The following is a 26,875-nucleotide window of genomic DNA, read 5'->3' as shown; positions in this document are numbered from 1 at the left end:
TATTGGTTAGTTTAAATTACCATTACAGGCATCTGTAAAGAAGATATTTTAATAGGAAAGCATTTCATTGATCGAGGATTTCATACGCATCACGTAACCACCCTCTGACGTCACATTCTATTGACCAATTAAATTTGAAATAAAACCCAAATGTTTCTGTATAAATACAAATATTATAAAATATCATAGAGCTGAAATATAAGTATATAATAAATGTAAATAAAAAATAATGAAATATAAATATATAAATAAAAATAATTAAATGTGAATATAAGAAAGACTGCAATATAATTGAATACATATCTCCTGGCAAATATAATCAAAATTGTCTATAGCGCTTTTTTCCTTTTTCATATTTCCCTAGTGCTATCAAGTTAAATAACATGTATTAAATTTTCTGTTTTTTTGTTCCCTCATTATGAAAGAAGAAATTGAGACAAGTTATAATTATTATTACAATGTTATTGTGAAAATTGTGGATCGGATCACTAAAACCGTTAAATTGTATCATATACGCCAGAATGGAGAAAACATACCAAAAAGCAATACTCTAAAGAATGGCGACAAAAAATTAAAAAATATAATATGTATCAAAATTACTTCTGTGCTCTTATTATGGCAAAATCGAGGAGTTAAAGAGATAGCTTAAGGAGCTATTAGCAATATAATAAAACAACCTCTTGTCTATAAAATCAAGCTCATCTTGTTGATCTTTGTAATTGTATAATTTTATTTTGTATAGATGTTCTCGGTTAAGGAGCCTTAAGCCAAAATATTAATTATAAGTATCTTAACCAATATAGATTTGTTTCAAGTAAATGAATCCCTTCAAAATAATTAAATTTTTAACTGATGGCACTTTACAAGCAACTTTTTAATAGGTAACCAAAAACTTTTCTTGTAGTATAATCACATTTACCTTCAATATAATTTTGCCACCGCCCAATTTGGACACATTTTGGTTTTAAAGGGTGGGCAATATTTTCATGATTTCTTCTGGTATATTCCTATGAATAACAATATATATGAATACAAATGTACACGTATCAGGTAAAAGCAATGCTGAGTCATACTATTCCTTAATACAGGATATCAATTAGTAGTGATTATAACTAAAAATCGGCTTATAGAAATTGGCGAATCAAATGCTTTTGTAAGGAAATTCGAATTCTCAGGGCCAGCTTCGGTTGGACCACGCAAAACATTTCCTCGATTTCTCCTATTTAAATAAAACCTCTATATATATTCTATGCACTTATCATTTGAAGGTTGGGACTAGTATAGTCGATAGTCTAGTTCTGACGGTTTAATACCCTTAATTATTATCATTAATGTTTTGAATAATTTCATAGACATTTGATAACAGGTTACATATTTCGTCTCATCATAGATAATTTTGTTTATTTATCTAAGGTAATATGCGTAGGGAACATCAGCTTCGGGTTTTAAACTAATTTTAAAATTTCACAAACTGCATTTGGCAGTATATTCGATATCATTTACAACGTACATTGGCTGTTTTATTGGAAGGACTACAGCTTTTCTTTATAAAGTTTAGTAGACAGTTCAATAGCATGTTCTAAATATTTATATCTATATTAATTAGCATTTCAAATAATGATAATTTCGCTAATACATCACATACAGCTTTTTTCATTTTATTATCAGCCCGCACTTATTAAATAACGCTACAGTATAGTATTTTATAAATTTGCAATAATTCTATTATTATAACATTTAACATTCAATATGTGCGTAAGTATCGTCTATTAAATGATCTGAAGTATGTTTTAATTGAGAAGTCAATGGTTTCCACACAGTTATTGAACTCTAATTGTTAACGAACGTGATCATTATTATATTATTCGAGATCATCTTGACAACTACAACTTATAAATTACAAACATGTCGGTCATGCAATTTATTATTCATCAACTAAGCCAAAGAAATGATGCTATCGGTTTGTAAAAAGTTATGTCTAGTATTTATAATTGGTGACATACTGGCGGTAAGTTACCTTTTTTTGTTAATGTTATAGTGATTTAAATAATAAAAGTACACATAAACGTAAAATACTGCAACTCTGCAATGTCATTGTATGTTAAACCTTTCGCTTGTTTTATATTATCATCTTATCTTGTTTTTGTTTAATCATATTGTAGTACTAAAATTATGTATATAATTTATTGCTAATATTCATGGCAATATAAGTATTAAAAAAGCTTGACTAAATAAATTAACAAATTATAATAACACTTAATAAGTCTTCAGTTTAACTAAGAAAAAATTCCATAAATAATTTTTTTAAAATCTAGTAGTCACCAGAAGGATTTGGAGAGAACAGGGGGTGAGGAAGCATTTAGAAACATAATTCCTTCGATTTTTCACCTGTTGCGTTGTCTTGGTGAAGTATGATGCAAATTGGTTTCTAGGTTATACAAATATTTGGGGATGCATTCGTCAATGTTTTTCATATTCAGTAATATATTGGCAAATAAAGCAGATTTGGTATTATACATTTGTCATTCTGAATAAAAAATAGTAAGTTTCTAAATTAAATAATATTAAAAGTTAAAAAATTATATTATATAAAAAAAGCAACATAGTTAGAATTTATTAATTTTATACTTATATTTTCATTCTTAACGGCCTTGCTGATACCCTCTATCCATACCCATAGTAAGACATTATGGTCATGGATATTCCGCCTTAGTATAGATGTTGATACATCTCCTGGTTATACGGTTATACTCTACGGGAAACTCTTTTTTTTGCTAGCAAGCAATGAAACCGCGACGTTAAAACTGTCCGAATTTTTTTTTCTTCGTGATTCCATAATTTGCCCTATTGGCAATAAGTATTTCTTATGTTTATATTATATATACATGGCATGTAGAAAATCACTTCATTAAGCAATCTTCTGTATAAAACATTATCTTAATTAATTAGTCTTATTCTAAAGCTTATTCTAAAGTTTACATATGTCCAGTAAACGGATCAGGTGGTGTTAAACGTTTTAGTCTACGCAGTTGACTATCATGTCGCATATTTAGCTGATTAGCGAGTACATTGGGATGCACTGACACTCTTTCGAAGTACTTCGCACAAACACGTTGAATTACACTCGTTATAGGTTCTAGAGGAATATCGCGTTGTATCACTTTATTTGAAATATAGTACGGAGCATCAACAATGGCACGCCACACCTTATTTTGGAACCGTTGAATGATGGATATATTAGATTTGCTAGCGGTACCCCATAGTTGGATTCCTTATGACCAAATGGGCTTGAGTATAGACTCATACAACAATGATAACTTGGATTTGCGCCCGATGAACCAATACATTTGATATAATTTGAGTCCAAGCTGTTTCCGTTTAGAGAGTATGTGCTTCTTCTAGATTAGGCGTCGATCTATGTGCATACCAAGATATTTAACATGCTCTGCTTGGGGGAGTTGACGATGATTGGTATTCACTGGTGGACATGTTCTTCTATGCAGGGTAAACGTTACATGCGTGGATTTTGTTTCACTGGCTTTAATGCGCCATGCCTTCAACCATAATTGTATTTGCTCCAGGTGGGTTTGTAGGTTTATTTGATGCTGTGACTGGATCTTCATGGGATGCTAAGATTTCTGTGTTCTCTTCATATGTTGCCACAGTAGTTATTTTTGTGGTGGGCAGATCGGCCGTATACAGAAGATACAGTACTGGACCCAGTACACTACCTTGCGGAACTCCTGAATATATGCGGTTTAATTCGGTATGTTCATCGCCTTGATTTACAATAAAATTTCTATCAGTGAGATACGATTTTAGTAACTGATAGTCCGGATGAGGGAGAAGTTTCTTTAGTTTAACCTGCAAGCCTGTATGCCATACTTTGTCAAAAGCCTGAGATATATCTAGAAAAGCAGCCGAACAATATCTTTTGGTGTTTAGGTCAGTGTATATTTTGTTTACAAGTTTATACACTTGTTCTATAGTCCCATGCTTATTGCGAAAGCCAAACTGATGTTCTGGAATAATTTTTATTTTTTCTATTATATAGTTTAGCTTCTTTATGTATAATTTCTCGAAAATTTTCGAGATTATCGTTAATAAACTTATAGGTCGGTAGGAGGTCACATCTTCTGGTATTTTTCCTGGTTTAAGAATCATTAATATTTTAGCTACTTTCCAGATGCTAGGAAAGTAATTAATTCGTAGCATAGCATTAAATATAAATGTTATTAGTTTTATACCTTTTTTTGATAGTTCTTTTAAAATTTTACCAGTAATTAAGTAAATTTAATTTTAAGTCAATTTTCGTGGTAACCATTTTTCCTCCTTTCAGATCTTTCCCATCCCTTGATTCATGCAGATGCTTGGAAACATTTGATTCACTAACTACCACGCTATCTGAAAGTTCCTTGGGCGTTTGAGCTAGGTCTCGTTCTATTCATTGTTTTCGAAATTTTTTAGTCCCCAGGATGTTCCCTATGACCTATTGACATTTTTTTATATTCCTTTATTTGAAAGGTAGAGGATTATTTCTAATAATAGCGCGTAAACTATTCATAGAGCTATGCCTTCAGTTTTGTAACGACTGAGTATTTTCTGATTATAAGCGTTGGTTATTTTAAACAGTAACTCTTAAGTATAACTATCTGTTGCAACTATATTCCAAAATATATTCTGAAGTATTTGTTTTAGATAAACTCAACGTGTCAAGCCAAATGCGACTTTTCGAAAATATTTCGAACCCCAAAAGATATGAGACATGTAAATTTCGATCATTTAGAGATAGTAGAAAGGGCAGAGTTTAATCGCTTTGATACAACTACTACACCACAACCCACCACTACGACATCAGAGTCAACTGGGACGAAAAAAGGTCAGCAGAAGGATGGTAATGTAGCCAATGCTCAGGTGTTACTCAGATTTGGTGGTGACAATATCGACGGAAATAACCATGTGATTAAACATCTGCCACATTGCCAAAATTTACTGGGTAAGTTTAATTAAGTTAATCAAAGGATTAACAGCAATATATGATTCCTTTATTTTTTAGGAGGTTCTCATCTCTTACCTCCAGCAGCAACCACCTATAATCATAATTACTTTACACCACCATGTCATCACCAGTATTATCATCCATACCCACCACCGGTACCTTTCGTATTTCCAAATTACTATTACTCGTTCTATGACGAACTAAAACCATATATCCCTCAGGAATTAAACGCTTATTTAAACAGGTTTTATCAACATGGCATGATGGATTATGATGGCGCCAAGGAAATGAGGGCCAAGTTACCTTGTAAGAGACCAAATAAAAGTAAGTTCATGGTAATACTTGGACAGTTATTTCATTTTGAAGGATTTTTCAGACTATATGCTAATATTATGGAGCATCATTATCTTTCAAACTATAGGAAATCCTAGTTTTTAAAATTTTTGTATTTTGGTGCTGATGAGGCTGTATTCAGCGAAGTATTGTCATGCTGTAGCATATGGTATCTTTCTTGCAACACCTCTTTATTCGACGAAAATTTCTTTCCAGCGAGCATTCTTTTGAGATCTGAGAATTGGAAATAGTCGCTGGGGGACAGATCTGGAGAATAAGGTTGATGAGGATGCAATTTGAAGCCCAATTCATGGATGCTTGACAAGGTGTGGTCTTGGTGAAGCAGTACTTTCTTTTCCTTCAAATGCGGCCATTTTTCGGCGATTTCGTCCTTCAAACGGTCCAATAACGCTATGTAAGAGTCGCTGTTGATGGTTCTTCCTTTCTCAAGATAGTCAATGAAAATTATTCCATGCGCATCCCAAAATACAGACGCCATAACCTTGACAGCTGATTGTTGCGTTTTTCCACGTTTTGGAGCGGGTTCATCGTGTGCAGCCCACTTGGATGACTGTCAATTGGAGTTCCGAGTGAAATAATGGAGCCATGTTTCATCCATTGTGACATATCGACGCAAAAATTTGGTTTTATTACGCTTGATCATCTTCAAACACTGCTCCGAATCATCAACTCGTCGTTGTTTTTGGTCAAAAGTGAGTTCGCACGGCACCTACTTTGCACGGAGCTTTCTCATATCAAAATATTCGTGAATGATATAATGTACACGTTCAGTTGACATCTTTAGAGTGTCTGCTATTTCATTCAATTTCAAGTCATTTTGGGGATTTTTGTAATGTTTTCGTCGATTTCGTGGGATGTTTTAACAACTTGGTTTTAACGGCGTCCACTGCGTTCCCCATCTTCGATGCTAATTTCACTACGTCTAAGCTTAGCATACCAATCCGTGATGGTTGATTTTCCTGGGGCATTATACGGTGAATTTTTTGCTTCAAATTTATTTTTTCTCTTCAAAAAGCAATTTTTTATCAACACGAGAAATTCTTATTTATCAATTTTTTTCACATAACAAAAGTTGCTTCACTCAAAATTCTATAATTCACAAATTAATGATCCGACAGCTGTCAAATTTATACACGTTGGGGTTAGGGCTAACTAAAAAACATATGGAATTAATTCTAGTAGCGCCATCTATGTGGCAGGCCGGGAAGTTTTCAATTGACCTGTTATATATTAGCTACTGTTACATGATATTAGCCAAATATACTCAATTTACTCTTTAATATTTATATTGTAGCACAAAATTAACCTTATTTTCTTGTTAATTATGTATAATATAATTTTGATTATTATTAATAATTTTTAGATAAGCGAAAATTGCAGAATTTGAACGTTCAACCAAAAAGAAATGTCATTGATGTTAGCAATGAGTTAGAGGGAAATAATTTGGTAAAACCACGAGTACCTAGGTCATTGAAGCCATCTGACGACGTGGTGCAAAATACCACTGCAAGCCATGAATTAAAAACTACAACTCCCAAGGCGACAACTGATGTACCCAATGATGATACATCAAATGAAAAGATCGTTAGCGATATAAAGACATTATTAAATAATGCCTTGATTGAGTATAGAGGTAATAACAGTAGTGATAATCACAAAATGTTGATATCCTATCCAATTTTTGGAGAAAAGTCTAAGCCATCAACAGACAAAGTTCTGTTCTTTGGAAGCACATCACAAAATCAAGATAGCGATGAAAATTTGTCGGATGAACAAAAGACGACTGAATGTGCATGTTTAAAACATCGAAATAATGACACCAAATCGAAGCCTGAGCAAAAATTTGTTAAAGATCTGGAGGATTTGATGCACTTGTCATTCAATGATACAACTCTAGTAAAAACGTTGCCTTTCTTTCAAAAGTATTTATCATCGATGATTAATATCTTAAAATCTGAATCTTCGTTATCTCAAGGCTTTAGTGAAAAGCAAGATAAATTACAAGAAGTAAACGATTTAGATAGCGAAAGAAGTAGTTACGATGTCGTTGGAGTAAATAATTTAGGTCAATACATGAGAAGATTTTATAACGACGCTGCGGTAGTATCACCAATATCAAAAATTTTGTACAAACAAGACATTGACCGGTATAATCAAGCAAGATATTTTTCACCTAGACTAGTGGCGATGGTACCCATAGACTCACGGAATTTCGATAACAATGGTGCTCCATATGTATTTTTACCACGTGGATCAATTATGCCTGAATATTTTCCAAGGTATGGTGTTGAATTACAAAAGAGATTGATACCCAGTATTTATGATATTGATTCTGCGTTTACGTACTGTGCACGGTGTGGATCACAATCTAATAAAGGAAGACACTGCAACTATTGTGGATATTTATCTAGTAGGTAGCTTTGATTAATTTAATTGTTGTGTAAAAATGTGACAGTTGTATTGTATACTGTTTTATATCACACAGGTAAAAATGTTTTAATATTGTCATCTATTTGTTTTAATAAAATGTTGTTCTTCATTTCACTGAATATTTTCTACTTAATACCATATGTCAGCTGGCGGTAGTGGCCAAGTTGATGTCATAGAGGGTTCCAATCGTGCCAAGGCTTGGATATACTTTATATTTGTGATTGTAATTTCGACTACCCATAGAGAATAGTGTAAAATTCGATAAGGGATAATAATTTCAGTTGCGTCAATAACCAAGCTAGAGAAGGCTGTCAAAGGTCAGTCTATAGGTTTATTGTCAAGGATCATGGTTAGTAGTTAAGAAGTTAGAACCATTTTTTCTTACTTCTGCTGAATATACTTGCTTTGACTGATGGATTCCTTGGTGGCATTCGTTTGGATTCGCTTAAATCGTTCTCTGTTATTCGACCTTTCCGCATTTGCTTTCTAGATTGTCTTGATTTATCTTACCTCTTCTATAAGCTGTGAGTACCTCCATCATTTTCTTTGGGTCTTGGCCTGAAGTTAGAAGATGAAATTCATGATTGCCCAGTTGGGAAAGCCGGTTTTGTAGTCAACAGGTTTGACAGGGTTAACTCTTACCTAGTAAAACCCACTCTACTGGAACCTTTGTCTATTTATAACAATTCATGGGGTTGAAGGGTCATGAGGGCCAGTTAGGAATTAGATGTCTATAGAATCTCTCGAATAGAGCCTCGAGAATTTGATAATGACAAGGAAATACCACCTGAAAAGAGCTGAAAAGCCATTGCTAGTGGGGACACCAAGCAAATCAGTCAGTTTTCATAAAAATTTAGTTTTCAATGTCTGGAGAATAGTTGTGAATTCGTGAATAATTGAGAAATAAATGTTCGGATCATCTGTACCTCAATTTCTCGATTAATTTGGAGAAACCTGACCTTTAGGGGGTTGGATGTATTAAATTTTGTCATTGATATAATATCGATGTACTTGGTACCTTTTTGAATAATTAGTTTTGATATTATTTTTGGGGGCCTTACCAACAAGTTACGGTCTTTTCTTATTTCTAAATGCCAGGTACTTTACCTTAAAAAAATTGTGTCTGACAAATTATTATCGAATTTACTAATTTGTCCTCCTATTATTGTCTTGAAACTGTTATTCCCATATGGATCCGCGTCTGATCTCTATCGCCCATATCCTTCATTTTTATTGTTATTTATTACTATAAACAAACAATACTTAAAGAAATCAATGATAAAAATGCTCCCGTTTTGCTGGAAGAATCTTGAAAGAGCTCTCAGAAAAGTGCATCAGATTAATAAGATTCATATTTAATGCTATGCTAAGACTTAATTATTTTCCTAGCATTTGGAAAGTGGCTCAAATCATTATGATTCTTAAACCTGGGAAAAAATCAGAAGACGTCTCCTCTTATCGTCCCATAAGCCTGTTACCTCTCATCTCAAAACTTTTCGAAAAACTATATATTAAGAGATTAAAATTAATCGCAGAGGAGAGAAATATTATTCCAGACCATGAATTTGGCTTTCGTAACAAACACGGAACAACAGAACAAATACATGATTTAATCAACCAAATTAACCAAAACTTATACGATAAAAAATATTGCTCCACTGCATTTCTCGATATTTCTCAAGCCTTCGACAAGGTGTGGCACACTGGACTGCACGTTAAATTGAAAAAGCTCTTGCCCCATACTCACTTTCAATTGCTGAAATCGTACCTCTCAGACAGATATTTATAAACAGGGTGACGAATACACTGACCTACAGTCCATATATTCGGGTATTCCGCAGGGCAGTGTTCTCGGCCCATTGTTATATCTTATGTATACAACTGACCTACCTAGCTCAAGAAACACTACTGTTGCAACATAAGCTGACGATACAGCGGTTTTATCATCACACGAGGATCCAATATCAGCCACAAAATACCTCCAACTTCATCTTAACAAAGTCGAATTGTGGTTGAAAACGTGGCGTATCAAAACAAATGAGACAAAATCTACCCATATGACATTCACCCTTTGTAGAAGAACATGTCCCTCAGTAAAATTGAAAAAAAATTGTCCGCAAGCAGACAGCGTTAAATATCTAGGAATAAACATATATATCCTCCAGAGGTTCTAGAATAAAGTGTTGCGAGTCATCGTCGATGCCCCATATTACGTGTCCAACAAAATGATTCAATGCGATATCCACATAGAACCCATAACGAGTGTGATTCAAAGTGCTAGTGCGAAGTGCTCTGAAAGACTATTAGTGGATCCCAATACACTTGCCAAACAGTTAAATGTGCGCGATGACAGTGAAGTGCGTAGGCTCAAACGCAAACTACCATACGAACTGATTAATAGATACATAGAGTGAAATTTAATAATTTTTAGAATAAGTTAGAATAGTCATTAGAATAAGTTAGGATAGACTTTAAAATAAGTTAGAATACTATCTTGAATAACATTTAGATTATAAATTGGACAGCAGATCACTTATTGAAGTGATTTTCTATATGTTAGGATGGTTATGTTATATAACGGTAATCAAACAATAATACGTATTGTCCACGGGCAGATTGTTGTCGTTCCAAAAGATTAATAAAAAAATATTACTATTTAGAATCATTTACCCAATAAGCCAATGCCTTATGGCAATTTCGTTTTTTCGTTAATGTGAATGGCTCTCCTGGACTAACCCATGATTTCTTGTGTTTTTTTTTGCCTGGTAAGCAATGAAACCGCCCTAATAACACCTTACGAAATAGCATTTTATGTCAAATGATGCGGTAGACATTTTTTCTCCTTTGGATATTTCTTATCACGTATAGATGTCCAGAAACTGTTGGATCAACTGTAAAACTGTTGGAAGGAATATGTAAAAGAGAAAAGTAAAGAACTGGTGTTAGAATAAATGTATTGGTCAATTGGAAGAAAATCCCGATTATCAGTACATAATAATTTGCTATAATACAAAGTGTTGAAACTAATGTGGCCATACGGAATGCATTATGGGGATAATCGGCGGGTAATATAAATACAATACAAGTCTTGAGAAGCATTATAGGTGCACCCAGATACTATAGGTCTGATTACTTACCGCCGAGACCTTCAGGTACCAACAGTCACTGACGAAATCAAAGAATTACAAGGAGACATGAGGATATACTCTATGTTCATGTTAACATCAGAGTTATACAACTCATGGATAACACTTGAACAGGACACATACTCAAGAGAATCTAACCATTTGATATTGTTTAGTGTATCGTAATGATGTGCATTTAATAGAAAAACAGTAGTGTTAATACATAAACATTATTACATCAGAGACTAAGATAGGGCCGATAAGCCCTTCTAAATATATACTTAGATGTAAATTATTGTAAAAACAAATTGTAGGCAACGATTAGTAACAATGTAAAGAATTAATGGAAAGAAAAAAACTATTAACTCTCTGAATGTTCTTCGAGAATCTGAGCTGAATTTTCGTCTAGAACAAGAACTCGTTGTGTTCGAATTTGTCTAGCTCTCTAAGTCGTTATTTGTTGTTGGTATCAAAATCATTACAATCACGTCGTTGAAACTAAAGTCGACAAATTGAACGATGGAGCAGCATTTCTGTATGTTTCAAAACTGTTTTTGATCTGATAGGTTTTGATAGGTCACGGCAGTAGAATTCTGTAAATCAAAAAATAAAAAATGGAGAATGCTGAAAATGGAATTTTAAGTGAACCATGTTTAGCTGTTTAGTGAACGATTAGTCGCTATACAGCACAACTCAATAACATTAAATGGAAACAGTTATTAACCGACTTCGAAAAAGAAGGAGGTTCTATGCTTGTATAATATATTTGATTGTTTGCCAATATATATATATATATATATATATATATATATATATATATAAAACTTTTTTAACATATAAACACTTTTAACATATAAAACTTTTTTCCACACTAGTGTAGATAGGGTTCTAGGCGTTTGTTTGCGTAGCGTTGTTTATTTGTGGAATCTCTCGAAGGCCTAATGCACCTGATTAACAATTGTATATCTGACTAATGTATTTTACTTTCATTAGAGCACATATTTATATTTTACGCTTAGTTCTTGTTTCTTTCGATGCAATGTATCCTTGTAAAGTCATTATGATGTTACTATATTTCTCTACCTGTATACATCTTTCTTGATAAAACTACACTTAATTACTGCATTCCATACTCCTTAATGCATTTGCCATATCTGCAAAAGAGTTAGTATTATTTCTCTCCTCATACATTTTAACCAAATGTTCATGTATATTCTGAACAACAACACACATGCTCATAAACCTTTCTCACTCTATGATAAAATTTCCTACAATTAAAGTATTTTAATTTTCTTCTTGGAAATTGTGAGCATTGAATCATAAACCAACATTCATTAAGTTTTATTCAATCACTGTCACTTTCAGAAACACTAATTATGATAATAACTAAGCTGTTTATTTCCAATCTATTAAAAATTTGCTCATTATTTTACCATTTGTCAATTTCTTCTTCGATGTGTCTGATCGAGCTCACACAAACCGAAGGTGTTATTTTCGACAATCTCTCTTTCCATATATCCAGACAGTTCTGGTTTGAATATCCTCCTCGACCTGAATGTCTATTGCAATAATTCCTTGCAATACCCCATATCAACTCAATTGGATTAAATATGCAGTGATAGGGACAAAGACAATACTGTGTGGACATAACGTTCAGAAATCTGATCTATCATGTATCTTTTCTTAGGCTTATTTCTAAAAAAGTAAATTACATAAAATGCAATTAAATATTTCATATATATTTACCGAGTAACAATTTGAAATAGTTCATTCTTTAACGCAATTTATTTTATGTACTTTAAGCCATTCCTTAATTTCAGCCTTTGTTGATATACTTATGGAGATTTTCCCCACCAGTGTACTATATATATGGTAGATATGGTGCATTGTACATAACAATGCTCAATGTGTCTCCAAGTTCTTTAAAAGCTGATTTTCAAAATACGACAAAAACAAGTTATGGTTCATTTCTCCATGGTAGTCACCTTTGGACTTAGAGGAGAATACTAATTCTGCACCAGAAATAAAACCATTACAGTTTCCCGCATGAAGAACTATGTGCCTGCAATGAATTATTAATAAATGTTATAACTAACAAAACCTAATGAAAAGTTATTCCAACATTTTTTTTTTCATCAATTCATCAACTTTTGTTGTCTTTACACTATATTTGTTATCATCTTGCCATGAGCCATGACTCAATGTACCATTCTGAAATATCTCATGTCTCATTTAACTATATATATTGATATAATAATTCTTCCTTGATTTTGTTAAATGTTAAATAAAAACCAATATTTTTTTAACCACCTCTGGAAGTCCCATAAAACCCCTTCGTGAATTATCTTTACACGATTTAAATCTTATGTTACCCAACAGTGTATGATGGGATGTTCTACATCACTCAAATAGCTGTATATGTTTTGGCTTTTTATGGATACTTTCCAGACTAACAATTTTCTCTGAAATAATTGTATTAAATTATGTTTCGATTGAAAACACTACATACTGTTTTTGACATTTCGTATATTTGATATCTGATACAGCTAACAACAAGCTGATCTTGATCCGTTACCTGTTTGGTATCATAGAAAAAATAGAAATTTCACGGTATAGGCGACCTTGGGGAAATGTTTTGTTTAGTTCAATCAACTGTAGCGCTGCGATCGCAAATTGTGATTGGCAGTTTAAATTCCAGGTGCCGCCACTAACATGAAATGCCATTGGTCGATCAAATTGTGTGAAATCAGCATTTTCTATGGGCGTCCATTTTTATGTTTGTTGTATGTAGGTTATGGTTTTTGTTTAGACCACGAAATTTTCGTTTTACGTTGTGCATATTTTCTGTTTAACATTAATTATTATGGGGTAATAATATAAAAATTGATGACAATACGTCAGTGTAGTAAAAGATGTAGTGTACCGGGGTAAAATTCTACTACGGAAATTAGACATCGTTTCCCAAAGAATGATCTCGCTCCTTTCCAAAAATGGGTTGATCAAGTAAATAGTAGTAAGTTACCTGGATAAACCACAATGCAAATATATCAACGTCATGGTGTTTGTTATGGACATATTAGTGAAGAATTTAGAATTATCCTTTCTTCACGAACAGGTATTTGGGTAAATGCATATCCATCATTGGTTTTATCAGGTACATATAAAATTATCTATCTACTACATGTCTGTTTATATATTGTTTGTTTACAGAAATTCAAAAACTTATGAAGATGTTAGTAGTAATAAAATTCAATTAATCTACCAAGTTGTGCGTATGTTGTCAGTGTGATGTCTCTACATAAAGAAGTCTTACAAGAAGGTAATAATTAATATAACTGGATAATTTGTAGTAATAAATACTACTTTTAATTGTAAAATATCCCTAAAATATTTGCAATACTTTAACTTTTTAGAACAATCAGAATTCAATCATTTTATAGTAGAGGAATTATATATTTAAATTTGATTGCCTTGTTAAGAAAATATTTGTTATGGTGCCATCAATTAAAAATTTAATTGCTACTTTTAGGGGATTTATTAACTTAAAGAAATTTATTTTGTCTAAATTTACAAATAACTACATTTGTTTAACAAATCTTAACCAAGATTGCTTAAAGATTTTTGTTGGATCTATTAGAGGTCATAGAGGTAGAAACAGCATCCTTCCCCTAGTATGTTCGAGAAATTTTTAAAAGGGCTCATCATTTCAATTTTTTCACATCATTCTCCCGGAGAAAATTGTGAAGAAGGTGAACATGTTAGATAACTTATATTCTTTTTTAACGGGAGATCTAGTACCACTTGAGGTTGTTAAATCACCAGTTGAGTCTATATTTTCAGTTTCAGAGAATTTTGCTCTGAGGAAAACAAAAGTCTAATATTGTATTTTAGTCTTATTTCAGGCTATTTAACAAAACTTCTGAAAAAGAGACAACATGCAATATTTGTCTATATTCTATATTAAGTAGTTCCACAGATTAAATACTCTAAAATCTAAATATTTTTAAAAAACACATAAATTTTTAGTGTTTCGACTGTCCAATCCATAATGATTTTCAAGACAAAATTTTGAGTTATTCTGAGGTTTGATTGTATTTTTAGTTTAATGAAGTTAATGTAATATCAACAGGAAAGGATTTAAAGATTACCTTCAATATATCAAGATAAGTTAGAACTCTAATAGATCCCATAAAATTGATGGCACTAAACATATATGGGAAGGCCTTATAGAAGAATTATAGATATTTTAATATTGCCTAGAATAGAGTTCATAATTGTTTTTTTTTTGCTTTTTGTTTATATATATTTATATTATTTACACTTATGTATATTTGTATAGGATTTTATTTTAATAAATTAATTTTAAAATTTAAATTTGATTTTTATTTAAATACTATTGGCCAATAAATGTGACGTCATAAAATAATCAGGGAAAATGGCAGACCAATCAAAGCAAAGTATTTTCCTTACAGGTTTCTACATAACTATTTTAAACTAACCAATCAAATTCGCGTTGTCAGCGCCGCCAATGATTGGACTAAGCGAAACTTTGCCCCACTACTTACCATTGCAGTTGCACACCCCTGTTTGGTATAAAAACGGTTTCTTTTTGGCAAATTTGAGGTTATATTGTTGTTTATTTTTTGAGATATTTTAGTTACCGTGCCCCTACTAATATACAATGCTGCTTCAACGCGCAAAAAATATGTTCAATAAAATCCCGGCGATTTCCAATTTATTAAAACAAACCGTTAAAACAACGTTTGTCGGCTTATAACCCTTAATTATAATATTTTGAAGAATTTTGCATACGTTTAATAAACAACTTTTGCAGGCTCTTTTGGTTACATGATCGAACATCCCTAACAGCATTCTATCTCTTTTTAAATAGAATAAAATGAGGAGGATAATATAGTCTGATTGTAAAACGAATTTACAACTTTTGACAGACACATATTGACACACGTGTCACTACTGTTTTGCATTGATTATATTTTAATGTATGTTCGGCGAAATCTTCGTCAATTATGGACCGATTTTCAAAAAAATGTTTTCTTTAAGCTAGGTAGTGGACCCCGGCGATTGAAGCGCTGCTTATTTTCAGTAATTGTTTCTTTATCCCTATTTTCACTCATACGCCTACCCATTGTAATACTTAATTGTATTTATATAGTAGAATATAAAATACGTGTAGTTGATTGGTTAAATAAGGTTTTTGTTTATCTTTATTTAGTTAGTACAATCTTTATTATGTATATTTTATTTTAAAATGTTTTGTTTGTGTTAAAAACCCACCTAAAATTTTTAGTGAGTTCCTTAATTACTTTTTGAAGTTGCTTCAATATTTTTGTTGAAAATATTTTTATACAGAAATGTCAAAACATATATATCGTTGATCGAAATACATGTAAGCACTTAATAATTCTAATGGAAGCATTATTTTACGTGTTAATTATTATTTGACAGTTACTGTCGTTAGAAATAAGTTTTAAATGATAATATGAATTTACTTTTTACAAAAAATACTTTTTTAGCAATTCCTTTTGAATTATCATTATTTCCTAATAGGTCGTTAATAATAACAACGAATAGTAATTATTTCTAAATATTGGTTTAATGTTATCTTTAGATAAAGCTGAGTCAAATAATAACTCATATATATCGGACAACATACGGGGTTTGTTCAGCCTTTAATGGTATAACATTTTTATCTTCATTAAACCAATATATTTTAGAGGATTGACCTCTGGTAGCGATAAAGTGACCAAAGGTGATGAATAAAATAAATTTGTTCGGTATAGAGTGTATTCCATATTAATTATTCGTACATATCTTTTATTTATCTATTTGTTTTTAGTTTATTTTGGTGAATATGCTACGTATATATTACATTACGGCGTCTAAACCTTTAACTACAGTACGATAAAGGGAATTTAGTGGTCTTGAAGGGTTAATTTTGCTTTTCTGAGTTTCTATTGACATTTTAGACGGAATTAACACTGTCGGTGGTGATTTAAAATAAGTTGCCCGATTCGGTAGGCCCAGTTACAGTTCAAGAATAATTTCAAAAAAGTATTAACTACCATTATTTGTGAACATTCTCGAAATGGCCGCTAGGTTTGCTCTTGTTTTTGTCATTGCCTTAGTGGTATTTCAGGTAAATATTTTATATTAAAATACGTCAAGATTTATTGAAATATTTCTCTTTTTTTTTCTTTAAAAGCTGATGTAAGAGCCTTTAAAATTAAGTAAGAGGAATTGCATCAGTCACTAACTATATTAGTTCTTGCATATTTTAATAGAATGATTTCTTGAATCATACTGTTAAGATAATATGCATAATTTTATATAAAATATGCAAGGACAAAGTGCATATGTCAATTTTAAGTGGTAAACAACACTACGAATGGCGGGTGATGTCTGAATTCACGTTATGCCTTAGTGCACCTTTTTTGGAGATTAAATTTATAGAAGGTTTAGCTTATTATCATTAGTGCTAGAACTTTTTGCTTTTGCTTTTTTTAATCTCAGTTATCAGTTTTTCTTCTATCTTGTCCCATTGATATATATCTTTAATTAAATAAACTAAATCTTCTAAAATATTGAAAGTCTCAACTTCACAGTATTTTTCCTATCAGAGTAATTTTATTCATTATTTGAAAAATAACAAAATTTTCACTAAAAGTTCTGTAAATGTCTTAACTATATTTCTTCTTCCTCTATTACAGCAATATTTTCCCTATCAGAAAATAATGTTTAAAAAAATTAAAGGTATTTTTATTCATTTTTTCAAAAATAGCAAAATTTTCACTAAAATTCTGTGACTTAAATTAATTAATAAATTAATAGTTGCAGTAAGATGAATTTTAATACGATTTGTTTATTACTTACGACTTATTGATTATTCAGTATTGTTTTATCATCTTTAGAGTATTACATTTTAGAGCATAAAATGTTTAAGATGTTTTGATTTGGTTTCCTTAGTGTTTTGTTTTTCAATAGATTTGTGAAGACTTGAAGTTTCACATAAATATATTCCTAGAGTTCTTGTTATTTTTTAATTATTAACACATTTCTGTCTAATATAATGCCAATTTATGAAGAAGTTTAATGAGCATCGAGATGACTTCTTATTTGGTCGTCGGAGCTTATACATTTAAAACACGTTGAATGTGTCTTCATACATCTAATATTTTGAAACTTTATTTTAGTTCCTTGTCTTTAAATCTGACGCTACCGTTGTGAGAAGAGACACTGCTGCGGCTCAGAATAATACTCTGGAAGATGCTTTGAACTCCCTGACGAAAGGATTCCAAGAAATGATTGCCAATATTCAGGTATCGCCCGAAATAATATAAACTTATAATGTAGGAATGTATAACAATATATTTTGTTGTAGCAAAATGAATTGTTTCAAAACACGACCAAGGTTTTGCAAGAATTTGGAGAGAAAGTCCAACAACAGGGTCAAGAATTAGTGAACAAAATTAAGACCAACACAGCAAAAACCAACTAAGAATACAAGTTTTGCTAATTTATATAATATGTACGCAAAAAACATTATATTTATAATATATTGAAAATTATTGTTTTATTATTATATTAAGTGATTGCATGTAACCTGATCAGTTTTTTTAGTTTTAAAAGGTATTTAGTAAAAAAAATTGGAACAATATATTATTTGAAATTCGTGTCGCAAGAACGATGTTGATTTGACAGTGGTCCAGTGATCGATCCATTTTTAAACTTCTTTAGCAAGCTTCTTAAACTTCTTTCAGAATTTTGAATCCGTGTGCCATGCTGCATCGATTTTAATAAAGCAGTCAGAAGGTGCTAGGTTTAGAGTCTATTCTTCTTTGGGTGTGGCAATACTTTCTATTCGAGCTGCAATATTGTATCCTTTTCAACTTCTGCAACGTGTGATCAAGCGTTTACTCGCTATTATTGGACTTTTTTGGCAACATTATGTTGTTTAGTTTTATTCATTTGGCATCGGTAGGTATGGTTCAGGTTCAGTGTCTATGTCGAGGATTATCCTGGAATTTTTGGGCTTGTGATTATCATAGTGGTGTCTGTACTTTTGATCACCAGTGAGAAAGATAGCTTCATAAAAATCTCTTATTTTTTTGCCTAGCTTTTGCCTAACTGCTTTGCTGAAATTCGAATTGAAAACATTTCCTTAGAGTCTTTTTTCTTCCTTCTGCCTCTTTCTCATCGCATGTAGACATCTGAAAACATTTGATTTATCAACTTCTAAACTGTCTAAAGGTTTTTTGGAAACATGAGCTATGTAATCGTCCAATAAGCTTTGCAATTTATTGTTTATACTTTTGGTTTGACATTTTTAAGGATTATTAAATCGACCAACTATTCTCATTAAATGTGTTTTATGTGCCTTCCAGAAAAACAATGATACAATACATGCACTGAAGGATCGTTATTACGGATGTATTAAAACTGAGGAAAGTTAAAGGGAAAATCCATATAAGTTCCATTAGCTTATAGGAAAACTTTTATTCTCCAGCACACAAGTTAATTTGCTTGATACCTGAAAATATTCTGTTACAAGGTAAAAAAGTCATCAATGAATGCACTAATTATATATGACTCAAAATTATATTATTAGTTTTGTATTGTTTGGGCTTGGTACCGAGTTCAAAGTGATCAGTTGGTAGTACGTAAAATAATATTGTAGATAGATAAATAGGTTTAGATGGGTATTAAGCTAAATGATGTGTATAGAGTAGAATATAAAATACCTGTAGTAGATAGGTTAAATAAGGTTTTTTTTATTTTTATTTAGTTATTGCAACGATTATTATGTACATATTTTATTTTAAAGTGTTTTTTTTTGTGTTAAAAATCTAAGTTTGATTATTATTTACTTTTTAGTTAGTTTCTAATTTATTTTTTAAAGTAAAATGCCAGAAGAATAGCCCATCGAACCTATGTATCGATGCTAAAAGAGAAAATCCACTTACAAGATGATTGTTTTGTGATGAGATTGAGATTGAGAGATGTTACAGGTTTCATACTTAGCGTATAATTTGAACAAAAATTTCAGTTACTGGACATTCAAGTAGGCAAGGCAGGTTCACGTTAAATGGGCAATCGTTACGAGGTTATAAAAAGTAATTCTTGACATAAATTAGTGAAGTTCCTGCTGTAGTATCACAGTTCATGGTGTAAAGTTATCAAGTGTTTAGTGAAGTTGCTGTGAACGAAGACTATATACGAAGTTTTGAACATAGGTTATCTAAGTTTGTGACCTCAAAACGTCACAATGTTGTCATATCAACTCTGAGTTTTAGTTCAGTTTGGCTTTGACATACAACGAATTTCTAATCTAAACAAAATAACTAAACAAAAATATTGTCCTCAAATATAAATTATATATAACATTATAGTAGATCTAATGCATATATTATCGAAGGACTTAAAACTACAATTAAATATACAGTAATAAGGGTTTGTAGGTTAGGGTTGTGTTTGATTATATTAACATTGAACTTTTCTCCATACCACCTATGAGTTTTGCATTTTTATGTAGCTCTATCCCTTGGCAGAATCCACCTAATTAACAATTTACGCTTAGTTCTTGTGTCCTTCAGTTCAGTGTTTCCTTGTAAAGACTGTATTTCTCCTTAGTTTGTTCTGTTAATTGCTATATACAACTTTTTAGATAAAACTGGATTTGATCACTGTATTTCCCCAAATGCAGTTGCCAAATCTGCAAAATAATCAACCACCCTGTCACATTCAGAAAGTTTAGTTCAAGTGAATAGCTAAAATGTTAATTTCCATTTTATCACACATTTGTTCACAATTCCATAATAAATTGTTATTCCAACGTTATACCACTATTTTATTATCATCTTACCCTGAATGACCATTTAGTATATTGGTTCTGAAATATCCGTGTCTCGTCTAGATACATAAATTGAAATAATAAGTCTTTCTTGATTTTATTATATGCTTTTAAAAATTGTATTCTTTTAAAAGCAATATCCGAAAGTTCCATTAGACCTCTTCGATAGTTTTCAGATTCAGATTCAGATTCCTCTGAAATAATTGTATTAAATTATGTTTGTATTGAAGAACTACTCACTGTTTTTACACATTTAATATAAATTTAATCTCTGATCAAGCTCAAGCTGATGGTCAAGCTGATCTGGACTGGTCACACGCTTCGTGTGAGGACGGTTTTGTTTTAGGTGAATTCAAGATTATATTTTCATTTTTAGAGATATTTCAGTGACCGTGTCCACAGTAATTTCAGTGCAGCTGCAACACGCCAAAAATAATTTCAGTAAAAATCGCAGTAAATTGATATTTAACAGTAACAGTAAAGTTTACCTCTCTAACGAATTTTATTGGCAAGAGGGGGCCTCCATTATCTCGTTCCTGAGACACGCAATCTGTTCTATATGTCTTCGAAATTTTCAATCACAGTAATAAAAAGCAGCGATTTGAAATTTACCAAAACAAGCAAAGTATTAAAGTGACATTTGCCTGTTTATATTGTTATGTCTATATGTGTTAATTTCATGTCTTCAATGTGGTTATTTTTTTTGGGGACAAACGTGTCAATAATCATACAGATTCTAATTCCTTTAATTACACAGCTTCAAAAAAAAGTCTGTTTTTTGTTTTATGACGTACTCTTTACATCTTATGGTTTGTTGTATTCTTGACAATTTGGGTAACTCTGAAAAAGGAGTTTTTACATTGAAATAATTGAGATTAGACTTAAACATTATTATTTTATTTACAAACTTTAACGATACATATTTTTTATCTATTATAATTTCACTACTAAACCTTTTCTTTTTGCGGAAGCTCCCTCTGAAGCTCAGATATTTTTTCCCCATCTCTTTAATTTTGTGATGAAATTCTTCTTCATATCTCCCACATTTTCGGGAAAGTAGTCGAAACGCGAATAAAAAAAAACTCGTTAGACAAGCTGAATCTGGATATGTTTTTATTCTTTGGTTATTCTTGTAACAATTTGTATATTTAGGGACTTTATGTTTGTCTAAAATGTCTCTATGACCTGCAAAAGGAATCTACTCTCTGCTTGACGATCCGTTATGGATCGTCGTGATCAATTATGTGTCAGTCAAAAGTCGTCTAATCTCTGGTCCGACGAAAACTCTTTCCTTCATCTTTGCTTCTGAGATGTGTGGCAACTTTGACAGCATTTATATCAAGTAATCTCCGTCTTTAGGAAGTGATTTTACAACTCGCATCATCAATTTCAATTTTATGTGCGGCGATGGTAAAATAACAAAATACTTTTCACCAACTTTAACCCTCGTGTTAGCTATCCCATAGCCATTAAAACATGGGAATTAGGTAACACCAGCTTGTTGCCGGAGCAACATGCACAGTATTTCAAAATTGCCACACACCTGCTAACTATGGTCTTCATATTTTAACTCACAAAGGACCAATTCAAATTCTTGAAAGTTTCTTTGAGGTGTATGAAATGACCGACAGGAATGAAGGCAGAAAAACAACTGGTTTAAAGCAGAACTGATTTAATGCTTCTTCTTACGACTTTATGAAAACCCACCACTGTGCTGTATCGTGTTGAATCTTATATGCGTCCATAAAAAAATCAATTCATGGTGTTTCGATAGTATTTGCATCTCTATCATACCAAAATACAAAGAAATTAGTTGAAAACAGTCAAACAGAATTTTTGTCTAAGCTTGTACTAACGAATCAAACTCAATCCACCATTGCCTTTTAATTACTTACTGCACCATCTTGGTAGATCTTGGTATCATAAAATGATTGGTGGATTATCATAAAATGACCATAGCGATGCATCTAACGCAGTTTTTTGAGGAAGTGTTCCAAAGGTCACAGTAGATATTTAATATTTAATGAGTGATGAAGCCATTCTCTTATTATTCAAGTTAATTTTTTTTTAGTTTTAATAGCGTATCATAGGAATAGGGGTAATAATTACCCTTTTAAACCTTTGCCCTATTTTCATACCATACTTTTAATGAAACGAATCAAACAATGTTATAAAAATATATTTTCTCTTACATGGATACAATTATTATCAGTCAGAAATTATAGCAGTTAATACTCTATATCTAGTTGCCGTTTCTACTGTTTGGGTAAGTTCTTCTCAAAGTCTTTTTTCAAGTTTTTGCCAGATTCGACAATTTGGTCCAAGAGATTCTTCAGGTGCAAGTTAATGTCAGCTTGGAGTTCTGAAATATGCCAAAAAGGTTAATTCAATGAATTAGGTGCTTAAGCGTAAGGTCGGCTTACGTTTGGCTTTGGGCTCAAAAACTTTAGCCAACTCTTGTGCTTCGGTAATGGCATTGTTGATTCCATCATCGAGACTCTTCTTGAGGTCCTTGGCTTTGGCGGTGGCTTCGGGTCCAACGGCTTTCTCGAGATTGGTAGCTGTAGCTTTGAAGTTCTCTTCGAATTGTTTTAGGACATTTTCGAAGTCACCTTTGTGGTCTGCGGTCTGGAACGTTCAATAATAATTGAAGAGCCTATTCGGAATTATTATCTTTCTCCTAAAACCCACCTGTTTGTTCAAGTCATCGACGATGCTCTTCAGCTTGGTGGCGATTTTCTGGGTGTTCTCTACGATGGAATCGGATACCTGTTTGGAATCGGGCAAGTTTCCTTCGATTGACGAGCTGACGCTCTTGATTACGTCACGGGCGTTGGCTGCCAATTCGTCGATTTGGGATTTTTCGATGGCTTGTGCTTGTTTCGCTTTGGGTTTTGCCAAGCAACCCTGTAAATGTCAAATACACATGTTGTTTATTACTGGTGGAACATTTATTAAAAAATTCGAATGATGGAAAAAGAGTCTCAGTTATATTATGTGATAGATTGAGGTAATACATTTTTGTTTGCTTAGAACATTTTCCAATTTTGTATGAATGAGCTTTAAGTGGCGATTAACAACTATACGTAAAAGTATTTGTACTGAAATATATTAGAGCTGAGTTAGAAATCCCCGATATGTTTTGAGCGATGGACAATAAAAAGTATGCAAAATAGTCGAAGCATACAGCTTTTTCTTCACTGATGTTACGTTGAATGTAACATTTGGGATACATATGGAATCTTCTACAACAATTATTTGGGAGAATGAGAAGAAACAATAACTGGAAAAACCTTCTACATATAAAAATGTTCATCTTCCGTTATCAAAACATTCGATGAATGCGTATTTGTGCAGTTTTACTATAGTTCAGAACAGTGAAATTATAATTCGAATTATTGCAGCATTTATCATATTTACTACTAGTTACCAGTGAAATTTTAAACCTAACAAATAATGGTTCTAAATGAATCTAGTGTTCATTGCTTGCTTGCATGAGCAATCATGGACATGGAACCATTCTCTACCTAAAAGCATCTACCAAAATTGCCTATGCATTTTGAAAAATTGAACTTGAATTTATTGACTCATATTGAGATTACATAAAAACAAGTAAAGTAAAACAATCTGTGGTTTGGTATATTGAAAGCCTCTTATTTTTGTTGGAAAGGAACGATATAATTTCAAACCACAGTGAAATAGTTTTCGGTTTATTTCAGTATATAGTGTCGGAGGTAATATTTTTATGCCGATGATTTTAACCGACGATCTAACGAGACTAGGATTTAGATTGTTGTTAAAAAACAGTATTTCTTCTTATTCACCGCTTAAGAAACAGAACAGCGGGCAAAATAAGCAAGTTTATAATTGAATCATTTTTGAAATCCGAATCTGGAAAAGTAGCATTGAGCTGTTTAGAGCGTTTAGCCTGGAAGAATTTTATAAATGGATTTTTGCGCTTCTAATTATTTTTAGGTTTCTGCGAACGAATGTAATACATTATTTCTTTAATATAGTAGCTGTGACTTAGTTCGTTGTTAAAGGAAGCTGTAACTATCACATGTAAACTTTCTTAAAGTTTGTAAAGCTCATTTCTATATAGAAAACTATTTTCTATTTTATATCGAACAAAAAAAATTAAAAAATATTTAACAAAAATGTTCAATATGTTAAAATATTAGTAATAACTTTCTACATTGAAAGGTGTTACTAAGTTTTATTTTATTAAATATTAAGTATGAAAAAATGGGTCTCCTTAAGTATATAAGTACCTAGTTTTAAGTCACTCTAGAGAAAAATTGTAAGATAGTCGGCAAGACCTAGTAATATTATATTAATAAAAAAATTAACTGTCTGAAATCTGCTATTCTATTATGGAATCATTATGTTTGATTTACAAAATAGAATTGTAATAAAACTTTACCTTTCTTTATATGGAATATTTAAATCATGTTATATAAATAAGTACTACATATACGTACGCTGTATCTAAATATGTTGTTCAGGTGAAACTAGCGAATCTATTTTTGATTTTATGCTTGTAATTATAATCACCATTAAAAAATGTAGTCTGTATTCTGGTCAGACATTTGTTGCAGTTAGTGTGATGTGTGATATAATTTGTTACAGATAAAATTCAAGTTCAAAGGTGATCCTTGACGAATTTAGAAAAATGTGTGATACACTCAAAGTCAGAAAGGTTACAATAATATTTACGTTATTGCCCCAACGATCGGAAACGTTGTTGATCAGTTAGAATTTTTAATCTAGATGGTTAAACTTGTTTTTTTGATATTTATCTGGTTTTGTGTGAACAATGTAAAATGTGGGAGACTTACTTGGATGGCCAAAAGGGCAATCACGGATACCACGGCGATTTTGTACATGTTGATTGTTGTTATGATTGTATGATACTAACTGAACCGATGACTTGAAGGTGAATCTTCGGACTGATTTGAGAACGGCGAGGATAGTGCTTTTATAGTTCCGCTGGGTGACCAGAATTGTTTGCTGTAGCGGTAGCTGTTTACGCACCCTTGGACTTTTCGAGATAAGGAGGAATCCATGATTTGATCCGTTTTCAGGGGCGTCGAAAATATTTTTCTTTTATTAGTTTTTTTTTCTTAATTCCATGTGCGTGATTAAGAGACTTTTTTAATTTTGTAATATATACAATGATTATTGTATTTTAATTATACTAGCGAATAATTAAATGCGGATGTTGTTGCTACACAAAATAAATTAAAAATATATATTTTTTTAAATAACTAAAATAAGTCCGATAAAGTGAAATCAACTGTAAAAAATATTTTATGTGATACTGATTAATATAAATCATTTAAAATTTGTTTGATGATCATTTATTAACTGTAAACATAATTTTGAATAATTGGTCATTTGTACAATATATTTTGACGGACAACAGACACCCCTATGTCACTTTGCTTTTGTAAGTAATTTATTATTATGATCAACAAATAATAGGATATAAATATTAGCAATTTATTTTTTAAAAGCAATTAATTTCTTAAAATTATTTAATAAATGTTTTAGGAGGTCATGGTTTTATATATATATATATATATATATATATATATATATATATATATATATATATATATATATATATATATATATATATTTAGTCTTATATAGTAGTTTAGTCGCATTTGTTTTCTGTTGTTGCATTGTATTTTATGCATTTTATTTAGTTAGATAGGTTAGATATTAATAAATAACCGAAAATCAGATGGAGATAAACCAGGTGAATCGGCCGAGTGTGAAATGATGTGAACTGAATTTTCAAATAAAAATTTACGAAGAACCGTTGAGATAAAATAACTAAGGTGTATCGGTCATCATACTTAAATAATATTTCTTGTTGATAATTTCGAAAAACATTGTGATTTTATACGTTACTATTTTTTAAATTACAGTAGGATTCTTTCTCAAAGAATAGATACAGTTTTTTTATTGACATGATGGATAAAGTTATTTTTCACGTTTTTTCTGCTTACTATGAATAAGTGCAAAACTAAATCAAATGCCCCTTTATTGACTGTTGTGACTGATTAATGTCCAATTTTCATTTAATTTATA

At 31.6% G+C, this 26,875-nt stretch overlaps 2 protein-coding genes and 2 long non-coding RNA genes across 4 annotated transcripts; 3 read left to right on the top strand and 1 right to left on the bottom strand.

The window, feature by feature from the left end:
* The first annotated feature begins 1,916 nt into the window (after window positions 1–1,916).
* On the top strand, window positions 1,917–7,892 carry LOC143193140 (uncharacterized). Its single transcript, XM_076399127.1, has 4 exons — window positions 1,917–2,008; window positions 4,699–4,996; window positions 5,057–5,323; window positions 6,717–7,892. The coding sequence occupies exons 1-4, from the start codon at window positions 1,949–1,951 to the stop codon at window positions 7,769–7,771; spliced, it is 1,680 nt and encodes a 559-aa protein (XP_076255242.1). The 5' UTR covers window positions 1,917–1,948; the 3' UTR covers window positions 7,772–7,892.
* LOC143193869 (uncharacterized) lies at window positions 3,144–3,945 on the top strand. The gene is made up of 2 exons (XR_013005121.1): window positions 3,144–3,766; window positions 3,823–3,945. It is a non-coding gene; the product is annotated as an uncharacterized LOC143193869 (long non-coding RNA).
* Window positions 7,893–16,850: 8,958 nt separating the features above from the next.
* Window positions 16,851–18,491, top strand: LOC143194323 (uncharacterized). Its single transcript, XR_013005294.1, has 3 exons — window positions 16,851–17,065; window positions 18,120–18,245; window positions 18,308–18,491. It is a non-coding gene; the product is annotated as an uncharacterized LOC143194323 (long non-coding RNA).
* A 4,448-nt stretch (window positions 18,492–22,939) lies between these two features.
* Window positions 22,940–25,774, bottom strand: LOC143194322 (uncharacterized). The gene is made up of 4 exons (XM_076401018.1): window positions 25,615–25,774; window positions 23,468–23,683; window positions 23,200–23,404; window positions 22,940–23,138 (listed from the first exon to the last, which is right to left on the bottom strand). Exons 1-4 carry the CDS (start codon window positions 25,660–25,662, stop codon window positions 23,032–23,034), a joined length of 576 nt encoding a protein of 191 aa, XP_076257133.1. The 5' UTR covers window positions 25,663–25,774; the 3' UTR covers window positions 22,940–23,031.
* Between the last annotated feature and the right edge of the window lie 1,101 nt (window positions 25,775–26,875).

Source organism: Rhynchophorus ferrugineus, unplaced genomic scaffold, assembly GCF_030347505.1.
Source record: "Rhynchophorus ferrugineus isolate W39M unplaced genomic scaffold, kcgeb_rfMv2 rfM3, whole genome shotgun sequence".
NCBI lineage: Eukaryota > Metazoa > Arthropoda > Insecta > Coleoptera > Curculionidae > Rhynchophorus > Rhynchophorus ferrugineus.
This window is presented reverse-complemented; position numbering and strand designations above follow the sequence as displayed.